Source organism: Dipteris shenzhenensis, chromosome 28 (genome assembly GCF_047967505.1).
Source record: "Dipteris shenzhenensis isolate YYH24624 ecotype China chromosome 28, Dip_SZ_1.0, whole genome shotgun sequence".
NCBI lineage: Eukaryota > Viridiplantae > Streptophyta > Polypodiopsida > Gleicheniales > Dipteridaceae > Dipteris > Dipteris shenzhenensis.
Window position 1 is genome coordinate 4,817,333 of NC_141623.1, and position 14,254 is coordinate 4,831,586.

Consider the following 14,254-nt stretch of genomic DNA (forward strand, 5'->3'; position numbering starts at 1 on the left):
ATCACTATTGCACTCTATAGAGATAGGGATGGTTCAAGAAGTGCTTTAATCCATCACTACTACAAATTAATAGTTCTATCTATGTAGGGTTGACACCTCTTTTGTCCAATTGTAGGCGCAGTGGGGGTGTTGATAAGCAACATCAGATTGATTTGGTGAGTCTGGTGAGGGTCGAGTCTCTGAAGGGGGTTTCAATGAGTGAAGGAGGTGGTCATGATGAGACGACCTGCCAACCAAGAAGGCCAGCCAAAATGGCACATGGAGGTGCCACGTGGTGGCATTGCAACAACTCGAATGACAGAGAGGCTATGACAGAGAGGCTCGAATTGATGCACAAGCAAAGGCAAGCCTTCTTCTACCCAATATCCACAGAAGAAAGGTCACCAGGGCTAGAAAACCTTGGTTCTTGCAGAGAAAAACAGATTCTGCCCTAGCCGAGTCTTCATCTCCGCTTCCAAATCAGAATCCTCTGAACTGGTATCTTCAGGGCTTTCATGAGAGAAAAATCAAAGCACGTCCAATGCTCAAATTGAGACCTTCAATTTTGAAGGTGCGATTTTCAACACCAATGCGCGATTTTGGCTTCAACTAGTCACCTCCATCTGCACTCTCCTCTGTCAACTCCCAGAAGCATGAAAACTTGACAAGGATACTCAAGACCTCTCAAGACCTAATGTGCAAATGCCAACCAAGCTTGACAAAGGGTCTCGGGGCTCACACAGAGCTACCTTGACATTCATTTAATGCTCACAATTTGTTTCATAGTTCACGTGAGGAATTGCAAATTGAGGTCACACCAAGGGTGCATTTTAAGGAGTGTGTGCACTAGCCCTTCCAGCCCAAAGGGGGCCTTCGTGCCTTCTTTGGTGACTGTGACGGCATTCTATGCCTTGGTCTGCTTACCCTCTATGGCTTTGTTAGGGTGTACACAAATCCATGTCGCCTTGTCAATGAGGGGATCCTTGTTACACCCTCCTCACCCCCGAGATCCTCCTGGTTGGAGGGCTTTGCACCTTCGAACTTGCATTGTTCACATAAAAATCCTGCAAACTATATACAATGAACTTGTAACATTTTCATTTTCACTTGTAACAAACATTTCTAATTCTATACTATTGCAAAATTTTAGGCAATTTAGGCTTAGTGCACACAGGATCCTTTGAGCACAGCTGGTATGTAGACCAGCTATGCACTGGACATGACGTCATAAATGGGAAGTTTTGTTCACACAAGTTTGAACGAGGAGCCCTCAAGACGATGGGACTATCGACTAAGAATGTAGAGTCCTAGCCCTCTACAAGCCCCACCCCTCTCCAAGCCCTCTCCATAGGTCATTTGTGAATGAGGACCGGTGCTTCCGATGGAATCAAATTGACTTGCAAGTGCAAGAATTGGGACCTTCATTTTTGAAGGTGTGTGTTTGTGCATTGATGGGCATTGGTGCTATGAGTTTAATTTTGTGTGTGGCTTAAAATACCTATGTGCCACCAATTCCGTATTTTGGGTTGTGTGTGGATGGCTCTTAGTTACATTTTAGCTAAAAAATTCTGAAAAAACTTCCAAAATTTGAAATCCCAAGTTTTGTGATTGAAGAGTACCGGAGACAATGTTTTTTCTGAACCCACAAGACCCAAGGCATTCCTATTCTCTCATGGGTGCTAGTAATGGGCAGTGGATGCATACATTGGAGCGCCAAACCATTTCCTGTGCGTCCTTGATGTTGCGTGCTGGAGCGGCGATTGCTTGTGATCCTCAGCAGCAGAGCTACCATCCCATGCGTTTTTAAATGGAGCACGGCTTGGAGCTTTAAAGTGTGACCCGCCTCCAGGCTCCAGCAGCCAGCTAAGCTAGTAGCTAGCTACCTGCTGGGCTCTTTGTTGCAACCAGAAGGCTGGAGCCTGGACGAGGACTCAGGAGGACTGATGAGGAGAGGCCAGACAGACAGACAGACTAGTCAGTGCTGTGATGCATTTCATCTTCTCTCGCTCTCACTCTGTCACTCATCTACCCAACCTCGGTACCAAGCCTCCTCGGTAATATATGTTTGCAGCAACTTTGCGAAACACTTGCAGTTTGAAGCCTCCTCCGCCCCGCGTCTTGAAATTTGTATTTACCTCTCTACCTCGAGTTGTGGAGCTTGTGGCTATCTACTGCCAGAGGTTTCCTCCTGAATATTGCGATCCCCGTCTTCAGGCTCTTTCCTCCGTAGCTGCTGCGACTGCAGCTTTCCCAGCTTCCAGGCCATGCAGCTTCTCGCTATGCTCACCTGCTCCCTTTTGGTCTATGCTGCTCATGACACCTCTGCTCCTTCCCAAGCTTTTGCGCTATTCGCAGATGCTGCCCAAAGCTTCCCCTCGTCGTTCCCACCTCAGCAGCCACAAGATTCCTCGCTCATTGTCTTCTCCGAAGCGCCCAAAGAGCTTACATCCAACAACACGGCATACTTTCGATTCGTCGTGATGGACTCGAGCGGCCTCCATGCACGCACCCGTTGCCGCATTCTTTGCAAGGCATTGTATTGTTGCCACCATATTCGCTGCCTCCTCTCTATTCGTCGTACATTTCGGGGCGAGTGTGATCAGCTATTCCTTGGATCTCTCTGCCGTGATGCTCCTTCATTCGACTTCCTCCGCGATGCAATTTCTTCCCTGCAAAAAGTCACTTTGAACCACCAAATCTCTAGTCAAAGCTCTCTCACATCGTCTTGTTCTTGTCTGTCTTCAGCTCGACAACAGTCATGACCGAGCATGTAACAACGGTCTCCTTTTGTATACGGGCTTGGTGGAGGGGCAACATGTGCTTTCGGTTTCAGCTCAAACACAAAACGGACCTATTTTCTTCAGCGATTATCGTTGGACAATCGGTACATATTCACTTTTCGCCTCAGTTGTAGAGACAGGAACTTCTATGAAGCCCACAAATGTCTACTCCTTATGAAGCTGATGAATGCAGATTCGACTCCCCCCACAGCCTACGTCAACGCTGGACCTCCTTTCACGACCGCATCAAACTTATCAGTGAACATTTTGCTGACGGAATCTTGCCCTGGAAATGGGGGATTCAAATGTGCGACGGTTGCTGCTTGTGACGTGAGTGTCGATGCTCTCCACTTAATCTTATATACGTTGAATCCCTATAACATGGGATATTATAGAATGTGTTATGGCCGTGTTTAAACAGCTCATCGTCGATGGAGCTGGTGAAGTGGTTCCATCAACTTTAGCTGTGCTGCGACCCTACTTAGAGTATAGTGTCGTCATCGAGCTCTCTCGCGAATATTTGACCGGAAAAGTGGTTCTGTTGTTGGCTAACCACTTCTGTAGCGACTCTTCTGGCAATAGATTTGAGCGCAGCGGGAACTCCAGTGCTATCATTCGTTTTGGTATGATTTACTGAATAACAATAATGTGCTTGATTGCTCTTTACCTACCACCTGTTTCTTTGTACTCGTCTGGCTGTACTGATTTGCTCGACGATGCGACAGACAGGAGGGCATTTCTCGTCAACCTGTGGACAGCTATCCCGGAAACAAAAGTTGAAATAAACGGCCAAGACCGAACCGTCCAAGCTACTAACAGCATGCCTTATCTCAAGATCTACGTAGACTTCAACATTCCAGTTTCGACTTCGAGCGACGACCTCATTAACGCCTTGCAAGCTAGCACAGGAAACCTTGTATCGACACGCAGGAAAAGCAGAGGAAATCGGCGATTTGGTTTTCTAGTAAGTGACTTTCCTTAGGCTATATGGTCTGAGAATCCTAAAGTATCCGTGCGTTTTCCAAGGTCTCATTCATACTCGATTACGTTTGGTTTTTGAATATCTCACGATGAGGGTTTAGAATTGAGGGAAGAGTTTCTAAAGATGTGTCAGCTTATAATCAACAGCTGCAGCTGAATTGCTCTGACAACGGTGTAATCCCTCTCCTAGTCTATTCAGAATGACTTGAACCATTTCTGTAGGGTTCATCGTCTCTCCTGCGACTAACCTACTTTCAACTTAGCTATAATAACTCTAGAAGTAAGCCTTCTTTGCTACAGCCAGCAAAGTTTGCTTGGTAAATATTTTGCTTGTGTGCTTTGCAAAGGATGTGCAAAGCATGTTGAAGGAAGCTTTTCAGCAGGTCAGGGTTGTCTTGTGTAATGCTCTCTGGTTGCCAACAATTTTTCAGGCCATGCCATCGATTCCATTCTTTGAACAGCGTAGTCATTAGGCATGTATTGAATATGCCCCTATCGATCCGTTGAAGGATGCATGTGTCTGAGTGTAAATCAGCATCCGATGAGTGGCAGGTCCTGAGGTCCAACTCTTGCAACTCCAGATTAAGGGAGATGTGGATTCAAGTTGTATGTGATACTTGATCGCAGTCTCTTTTCTCTCAGGACTGAAACAAAACGGCTGTGAAAGAAAATCTTAGGTGGTGGTGTCAAAATGTTGCGAGGTTGCATTTGCTTTGTGGACAAAAGCTAGCAAAATTTGCATGTTTAGGCTAAATATCTTACATTTTGGGTCTTACCAAGGCCATAGTGGACCACTCTCAAATCAACCCTGCGTGGTTTAAAGAGGTAATGGCGGAACCACAACATAGGATGTCATAGTGTGTGTTGTGTATTCAGAGGATGAGTTTGGGCATGTTCCTAGATTCATCTAGTTATATGTGCCTTTGTACTAACAGACATGCAAATCTAGCTTGTGAAGTTTTTGTACATTGTACATGTTGCGTCTGGCTCATATCGAGATAAATTCTTTCTATCATAAGTGGTGCATTGTCTTATCAGTGAGATTTTCTGAACATTTTTTTTCTCAGAAATGCTTGTTTGAGACAGACTAAAATGAAATCGTGTATTGACAGAAACAGTTGTAACTTGTAGCTTGAATGAACAGAATGTGGATATAATTTTTGAATAGCTTCACCTTTAGTGTTAGCCTTTGTCCTTGGAGAGCGAAACAGAAACTCAGTACAAGACCTTTGTATAAATGAATGCTCAAGTATGTGTGGGTGTGTGCATATGTATGTGAGAGCATATGTTTATACTATGGTCTACACCCTCCGTTGGGCATGGCATGATGACATCAGTGGGGATGTCCTAGTAGCTAGTCCCTACTATGCATGATGGAGGTTAGGGTTTAAACCGTGTCATGAGATTGAAACTGCACAATGTGTTGATTTTTTAGAGGATGAGTTTGGGCATGTTGGATTCATCTAGTCAATTTCGAGACAAGGAGGCATCATCAAATTCAAGCTAAGCCACACAATACCTAAGTAGTATCATGCAGTCACTACGCACTCTACAAAGTAGGCCAAGCATGCATGCTCTTTTTTGCCAGCTTTTGTTTTATTCCAAGCCATTTCTTGCTTGCTTGATTTTGAGAAGATAAGCTGCTATGTTCATCGACATAGAAAATGGTTGATGCATGGGTGAAGAAGGTATTTATTCAAAATAAATATCCCTAGACCTCCATGTGTCATAGGACAAATGCATCAGGGCTCTTCTTGCTCCCATCTTTCACCACTTTCTGGAACTGCCCAGCCACAGGTGTGAGTTGTGCTCAAAAAGCTGCAACTTGACATATTAGCAATGAGCTACCCAAGATGTTGTAAACTGCCACAAAAAATTGTTGTATGTGGAAGGTAGCCTTGGGATAAGTCCCAAGCATGCAAAATAAAGTTTTTGATGAGCATAGGAGGTTTTGGAGAGTAGCGAAAGGATGCCATTAGAATGCATAGAAGGTATTTGACACTCAAGAGGGAATAAGAATGGACATGTAATGCTTCCTTGAGACGGCGCAGCCCCACTAAACTGAGCCATGGACATTATGCACCCTGCACAATCATTTAGAACTGGGCACTTGGTAGAGGAGTGAGTAAATGGGTTGGTTTGAAATGCTTTCACCAGTCCTGATGCCAACGCTCCCCTAGTCTCTCTAGGTCTAGTAATGCGACATATTTTGCTGTTGTGGATATCTACGATTCCCCAAGTGCTGCTACAATATTAGCTTGAGAGCCTTAATAATCTAACCTCCAAAGCTGCAACATTTCTGGTTGACGTTAGTAATCTGCAAGTCATGTTGCCTTAGTAGTGCCATGATGAGCAAGTCAATTTTGGAAAATCCATTGTTTTGGCAGGCTACCTTTGAAAATTTGTAAATTGCTAGTGCTTCCATGTGCGAGAATGTAAAGGTTTTCTTTAAGTACCATTACAACTGCTCAAATTGCCTAGTCAACACATGAGACCTAGACAAGAGATTTGATAAAAGGTCTGCCACCAATGAATAAAGAGGGCCATGACTTTTTGATATGGGCCTTAGGAACAATGGACATCATGTCCCTTACAAAGGAAGGGCATTACATAGTAATGAATGTTTGGAATCATTGGAATGTACATTTGCCCTCAACCCTATCCTCTCCTACCGTATCATTGGAATGTATAAACATTTGTACACACCCTCCCGGACTATCCTATCCTCTCCCTCATTTTCTATGGCGTATTCTAGGTTTGTGAGTACTCTAAGACCCATGTTATATTCTTTTAGCCAAGTGGATTGGAATCATACTAGCGGAAGCATGCACATGCCATATTGGAACCATACAAGCGGAAGCATGCACATACCATGATATGGTGCAGTGCCTACCAAAGAAATGATCCAAACTATGCAGTTTGTGTTAGAGATCTCTGCCCCACATCTGAGTTTCAATCGTCTAGCTGTGACTAACAAGCCGTGACTATTGAACTATATCACATCATCAACTTTGGTGTAACTATAAACAGTTCCCACTTATCGAAGAAGGTTTGATCGGCAATTGTTGACACATCATCAAACAGGGTTCAATCGGCAACTATTAACATGCCATCGAGCTGGTCTTTGATGGGCAACAGCTGCCATGTCATCGAGTTGGCATGGTTGATGCACCTGGTTTGAACGGATATTACATCCATTGAGACTCCATGGAACGAAGGTCGAGTAGGTCGAGTATATGACAAGTCAAGACCTCTGCAGGAAATTACAGCACTAGCCACGGACTGGTGGAACTGCCTTGCAGCTTCAAGGTCGATGGCGAAGGGAGCTTGTTCTATATACAGTCATGGATCTTTTACAGTTCAATTTAACCCAGTCCTCGATTGGGTTGCATGGATATGTGCACACACTCAAGCATTGAGAACTTGGTCTGGGGCTGAGGTCTCTGAGTGAACTCAGGGAGTCACTCACATAGTGCGTTGCAAGTCGGAACCTTGGGAGTTCAAGCACTTAGTCACACAAACAAAGTTTGGGACTCGTCGATGTTAAGCGAAGTCGCTTAGTGAGTAGTGAACCAAACTCAAGGAGTCATAAGCTACAAGTGAGTGGAAGCAGTTGCAACTTGCAAGATGAATTGGAACCTTAGGAGTTCAAGCCCTTAGTCACATAAACGAAGTTTGGGATTCTGTTGAGCGCAATCAGTTAGGTAGTGAGTAGTGAAGCGGGGCGATCTTGAAGCCAAGAAGAGATTATGAGAAGATTTGGATCTAAGAGTAAGGTAGTTGTCCCTTCCACATTTAACACAAAGGAGCAGCTATTTAGAGCTATATATAACAAGGGAATCCCACGAAGTTCCATATTCCTATTGGGTCTCCTTGGGGAACTGCTAGAGTAACTCGTTAGATTTCCTCTCTCCTCTCTCAGAGAGATGCAGATGCAGTGAAAGCATAGTTGAAGAGGAAGCTCTTAGAGAAATAGGACAAGGAATCATGGAGAAAGCTTTACCTATTATTAGCTCCATATTGATCCAGATTACAAAGTCAGATTTTTGCTGAAGATTGCATGATGGCTCAGCCATACCTCTCTGAAAAACTGCCCACCAAAATCAGGAGGATAATTGGACGTGTTGAGGCCTTACGACTTCAGACGTGAGATGGGGGGGTGTGACTGGCACTGGAGAGCACGCTTTAATGGAATGTCCCACATTGTCTCTAATGAGGGAAAGACACAGCAAAATCATGATAACCCCAAAGACAGGCTCTCTGACAAGGGAACAACATAGCCATTGGTAGTTACTTGAATACAGGAGAACTCAGATCGACCAATCAACATTACGACAACCTCTGAGATACCAACAATGGAAGAAGAGAGGTTGTGCAGTACAGTCCACTGACAACACTATCACATGTTAGCACTCGATGCATGCACATGCATCTCAAACAAACATGTATAGGCTGGGGAACCTCCCCGAGAGTTTTGAAACAATGTCTAGTGTCCTGGTTGATCTCTGTGGATGATAAAGTCATCATCATCCATGTTTGATCGCTGTGGAAGATAAAATCATCATCATCACTCTCTCTCCCTGTGTGCTAACAAAGCTTCATGCAATGAGTATCAATCTTTTGTTACTTGATAGGCTCCGTTACATAAGGTAGACGGAATGCAGAGCATTCATCAAATATCAGAGGTGTCCTTTTCAGGGCCGGAGCTGCAATCGTACAGTAGGTTACTCGTTTGCAATGTCGAATGAATATTACAAATCCTGAGTTGCGGTCTTTTAGATACCAAAGTCATTATTATCATCATGATAGATGTTTCTCCTGTAATTATCGTCCACAAATCAAGGTTTCCATAGAAGATTATCAGGAATTTACTGCTAATTCTTTTTAATTTTGTCTTAATGTTTGTTGCAGCTAGTAAACATCTCAGACCTGGACGTGGTCACAATTAATTTCGACGTAGGAATGGTAGTCAGCCGGGCAGGCAGCTATCTGTCAAGGAAGTTGTCGACCACTTCTGTGACATTTTTATATGGTAAGCATTCAGTCCAAGCAGTACAAGAGCAGACGCATAACTTACATTATATCTTGACACGTTTTGGGTTCCTGAGCTCATACATTTTGTTGGACACAGATTCTGTGAGGCCAGCTGTGAAGTTAAGCACGTCTTCTCCTCTGAACACCAAAGGGACTACAGTTGCTGTCTTGGTCCAGTTTACGGAGCCCGTGTTTGGTTTTGGCAGCTCAGGCGTCCTTGTGTCAGGAGGGCTTCTAAAAAGGCAGGTTCTTCAGGTTTGAAAATGATGCAACTAATCCAAAGTAGTTTTTCTAGTTCTCCTCTCCTTCTTATTGTAATATCATTTTTTTGTGCTTGGGTGCTTTTCAAATCTGTAGCTTCCAAGAGACATCCAGAACAACTTATTTGTTGCATGTCCTTAGCAACGACGACATCCTCTCCATATCTGTACCTGAAAATAGTACCACCGATATCGCAGGGAATGCTAATGTTGCATCCAACCTTCTACAAGTAAGACACTGTAAGATTTCAATCAGTTGTATCGTAAGTTTTCTGAGAGGAAAGCCAGAATTGCAAAATATATCCTAAGTTTTCTGAGAGGAAAGCCAGAAATGCAAAATATATTATTGTACTTCCGAAAGGTTATCTAAAGATGTCGTCAGTAATGCCTTGGAAATCCATTTGCAGATTTCGTTCCCTCCATTTCAGTAGTTTTGTATTCTTTTACCACCGCTGCGATGGCGGCCACGTCCATCACAGCTGGAGCTCTTTGCATTTCAGCAGCAAGCCTTGTAGCTACAGGCGCAATGTCTAGCGAGGCTGGAAACGCCATGTATACGGACCGTTCGAGGAATTTACTGGTAATTTGTCCGCATTGTGCTTCTGTAAGGTTAGCCGTCGATGGCGGGAGGAGAAAGAGATACAAATCTGTGTGGTTTTCTGTGGATTTCCTACAAAATTTCAGGGCATGACAAGTCATCTTCAAGTCTTCGCATTATCAGAGTGGCTGGCGGTGAACTTACCGACAGAGTATGAGGAAACTGCACGCGGGCTCAAATGGCTCGTCCCTCGTCTTAATGCTCCATGGGCGAAGAAATCGTCGGACTCCAACCCAGACAGAGGCGAGATGGCTTTGATTCCTTCGTCAATTGTGATCAAGGAAAGACTTTCTGTAATAGACGACCACGGTTTACGGCCGATGGAAGAAAGTCGTGGCAGCTGGGCATACCGAAAGAGGAAGCTTGGTGCAAACTCATCGCTTTTCGGGTCTCCTCTTTCAGCGTCGGAATATCGTTCTTTCTTCGAGGTTAGATCGCCACACAGAAGTTGAACTTTTGACGGGCTGTCTGTTTCTGATTGAATCATCTCGTATCGTCTACACAAGCTTGAATATTAACTATTGCTTTGAACGCAGGGACAAGGCAATAAGCCTTTGGCAGAAGTTGCCATTGGAAGAAAGGATTACAGCGGGTAGAAAACGTTTCACTTCCTTGCATCCTCCTGCATTCTCGTCCTTTCTTGTGCTCCCGGAATGACTTGAATTCATTTTTTTCTGCAGATGGGAAGATTTTGAGAAGAATATCTGGGGACTGGGGGTGTTTGGAGGTGGCCTTGTTTTATTCCATGTCTTGACGTACCTCCTCTTCAGATGGAGGATGGGTTCTCATCTCGATGGAGCCATCTTAGTGCCTCGCTTTGAGCTCTTCCTTCTGATACTAGCACTGCCTTGCTTATGCCAAGCATCGGCATTTTTGCTACGAGGTTACAAGAGAACACAGTCAGTTTAACAAATGCGTCTTCCATGAGTGCAATCGCGAAGGCCTTTCGCTGATCGTCTTGCTCTTTTGAATTACAGGCGGAACGAGAACAGGCATCGTCGTTGGCGTATTGCTGCTGTCAATCCCTGTTGCCTTTGTATTGTCCGTGTTACTCTTCATCTCTGTGGCGATCCTTTTAGGGACGTTGGTGCTGTACAAGGAAAGTAGGCACGACGAACGCGCGTCCCGCCTCAACGACCTGCTAAATGTTATCGCTGGCTCCAACGCTTCAGGCGAATGGCTGCTGAGGGAGGGTCTGGCTCAGCCTTTCCTTGCTCGATTTGGCTTGCTCTTCCAGGATCGGAAAGGACCTCCGAAGTTGCAGTTCAGGAAAAGTCAACAGCGCAACAAATCGAAGAGCATGGATGGCACGAAGAGCGTTCGATCGGCGTATTCTGATGACGATACCACAGAGACAGGCAGTGTGCCAAAAATTCGCCAGATCTTCGGCGCTTTCAGGTCTGCTTATATAGTGGTTGACCTGGCGAGGCGAGTGATACTGGGAACTGCATTCGGAGTGTATGCAAGTTCTCTGTCTTCGCAAAGGCAGATCTTGTGGGTTCTAGGCTTCACGCTCGTTCAGCTGCTGTATCTGACAATCTTCAAGCCTTACATTAGCAAAGCGGTGCAAACGGTAGAGACCATCTCGCTGCTGTGCGAGGCAGGCATCTTCGGAGTAGCTCTTGCATTGGTACGCAGACAGGAAGCTGGAGTACAGGGCGACCAGGGCGTAGCTTCCATTATGATCGTGCTTTTCGTAATAAGCTTCGTGCTGCAAGTGGGGAACGAGTGGTATGCGGTGGTGAAGCAGCTCTTGGCCTTTGCTCCTCGGGGGATGCGGGAAGCTTCGCTGGGGTTACTGCTCAAGATGGTGGCAATAGGTCTGGCAATACCTGTGCTACCTCGCGGGATGTGGGAGAAGCTTCTGCCTAGGCCTCGTTCCAACGGGGCTCCGAGGAAGGGCAAGAGGGGGAGCGCGAATACAGAAAAAGGTGCAGGAACGGCAGCATCCCAGAGGGCAGAGCAGGGAGGGGCAGCAGCAGAGGGTGAGGTCTTTCGAGGTCAGGCATTAGGAGCAGTAGCAGTGCAAGAAGCAGCAGCGGCAGAAGTAGAAGAAGAAGAAGAGGAGGAGGAAGAGGGAGGGATCTCGGAGATCAGGTTAGAGATGGCGTCGAGGAGAGGCAAGGCCCCTGTTGCTGCTGCATCATCCAAGGAATTGAAGCTGCTGCGAGAGCTTGCACGAGCAAGCTTCAGGCGGATGCCGAGAGAGGAAAAGGAAGAAGAAGATGGCAATTCAACTGGGCTGGGCATCTTGGAAGTGTCTCCAGAAGAGCTCTCTCCCTCGAGAGCAGCAGCGGTTGCCAACATCTAGTCTAGTTAGTTATGTGAACTTTGAAGGACTCTAGAGATCTCCAACTTCCATTTTGACCTCTCCCACCAACAGAACACCAATGACATGAAAACTTGGATCTTCATTTCAGGTCCAATTTGAAACTACTTGATCTGTGTAAGGTGTCTTGTAGTAGTATTGTTTCTCACCTGTTCACACGGCTTGCTTGGATATATACGCTCGATTTTGCCAGCGCTCAGCCAAAACTTAGGGCCTTGGGTTAGCATGGGAATCTTTTTTGTCATCATTAGGATGGATTTAGAAAAAGGCAGAAGTGGTCTAGTGATAACTCATTTATATCCAAAGAGCTTGAGAAGCTCATAAATTCCCGAGGTTTCCCTAGATTAAATCTGGGCCGTTCCAGCGGATCACTTTATAAAACGTAATTCACCCTAATCGAGATACGTGCCAAACTAGACGTCAACAACCACTTAACTCACATGTGTAATTATCATGAACTCAAACTCCCACTAATACAATCACCTCCACCACTAAAAACATGCAACCTGCCCTTCTCTCCCATTCTCCTCCGTCTCCTCAGTTGCTCTCCATCCCGCCATGTTTGATTGACATTCTCTCCTTCAATCTCTGCCCTCCAGATGAAGCTCCTCCACCTCTCACAAATGCAGATCCTCCAGCCACGACACACGCCCAAAGCGAAGACAATTCTGGAGCTACATTCGATCTTGGACTAGACACAACAGTGATTCCATTTCTTGATCTATACATGAATATTGTCGATGAACTTGACAAGGGAGTTGAGATCAACAGCGATGACTAGGCGCGCAAAAGGTTCGACAACTGGAGGCGTGCAAAAGGATATGACAACGATTTCGATAGAAAACATCGAATTCCAGAGCTCAAAAATCAGCTAAAGATGTTCCTTGTGCAAGTCGTCAAGCTCAACGGTAAAGTCTATCCCTCCGATAGCCTCATGAACATGTACAAGTGCTTTGGTCGAATAATAAGAAAGGAACAAGAAGCACGGATCGCACTTACAGGCGTAACAGAAGTAGCTTTCAACATCTCTACAAATCGAAAATTTAAGAGTAGCCAGCAAGCGCTTATACGTACGATGACTCGCTCTGTAAGTCAAGGATGTTCAAGGCCAAATCGTATGTAATCGGAATAAGCAAAGAACGTCTGATACTCAGCAACATCGATTTCTCTATAACATCCCCTTGCGGATTGCAACAAAGATTTGCATTCTATTGCCTAGCTAGATTTCGCATGCACGGAGGAACTAAACAAACTTCTAAGGTTCGACTTTCTATATGGTCATGATCATCTCGAAGAATACTCGAGTAAGATTTTCTATTTTCAAAATTTGACATTCTATCATCTTAGTCTTCTGCCAGAAAATGGAACAGTCCCCTATCGTCCTCTATAGTAACATGCAGGTACAACGAATGCTTTCCAAGAACTACAAAGTCGATCTCAACCACTACAAAGAAGAAGAATTTCGTCCACCAGCAGAATACTAGACAAGGATGTGGTCTTGACACACAAACAATACGAGATATATCACCCTGCACAATCTGTTGGTGAAAACGAGCAGAATCTCAAATACATGTTTCTTCATCTTATTCTAAACCCCTGCGGTGTCGTATGTAATTAATTCTACTAAAGGTATTAGTCTAGCATTAGATATTTCAAACGAAATCTTATCTAACTTCAACGACTTTTGCAGGTATGGTACAACAGAAATCGAGTAGGAAAGAAGACACTAGCGTCAATTGTATCCACAATGATGCAGACATGCGGATTACACAAGCCAAACGTGATGAACAAGAGCCTTAGAAGTAGAGCACTGAGCCGCCTCACGATGTGCAACGTGTCTCCAGAGGTAGGAATGCTAATCACTGGATGTAAAAACATTTCATGCATTTAAAAGATACAATACAACATCGGAATTGCAAGTTAAGGCAACACGGTATATAATATCGAAACCATACGATACTCGAGGAAAAGTCAGTAAATACGTATAAGTTCTCAAAGAAAAGATGCTCGATTACGCAATCAAGACCGATGCTATTCACTTGCTCTCCGGAGAACTTGACGACAATAGAACAACATATTTCAAACACACTTATTACAAATTCAAATCGGCACCTCCATCTATGTTGACAATGTCAAATATCTATACTAGTTTGAAACAAAAACTTAGGAACACACCAAAAGTATAGATGCCATGGACAATCCAAGCAAAACAAGAGCTCAATATCAACACAACAACAAAACATAGGTAAATTACACTCACAAGCACATATCAAAAGCTATATTGACTCATAAA

The 14,254-nt window shown here is 44.6% G+C and overlaps 1 protein-coding gene across 1 annotated transcript; it reads left to right on the top strand.

Annotated features, from left to right (window-relative positions):
* Nucleotides 1-2,040: 2,040 nt before the first annotated feature.
* Nucleotides 2,041-12,060, top strand: LOC147883071 (uncharacterized). Its single transcript, XM_087399240.1, has 13 exons — nt 2,041-2,356; nt 2,684-2,863; nt 2,953-3,089; nt 3,181-3,382; nt 3,485-3,723; nt 8,652-8,772; nt 8,872-9,016; nt 9,132-9,274; nt 9,442-9,614; nt 9,719-10,060; nt 10,169-10,224; nt 10,313-10,515; nt 10,610-12,060. The coding sequence occupies exons 1-13, from the start codon at nt 2,041-2,043 to the stop codon at nt 11,941-11,943; spliced, it is 3,591 nt and encodes a 1,196-aa protein (XP_087255366.1). The 3' UTR covers nt 11,944-12,060.
* The last annotated feature ends 2,194 nt before the right edge of the window (nt 12,061-14,254 follow it).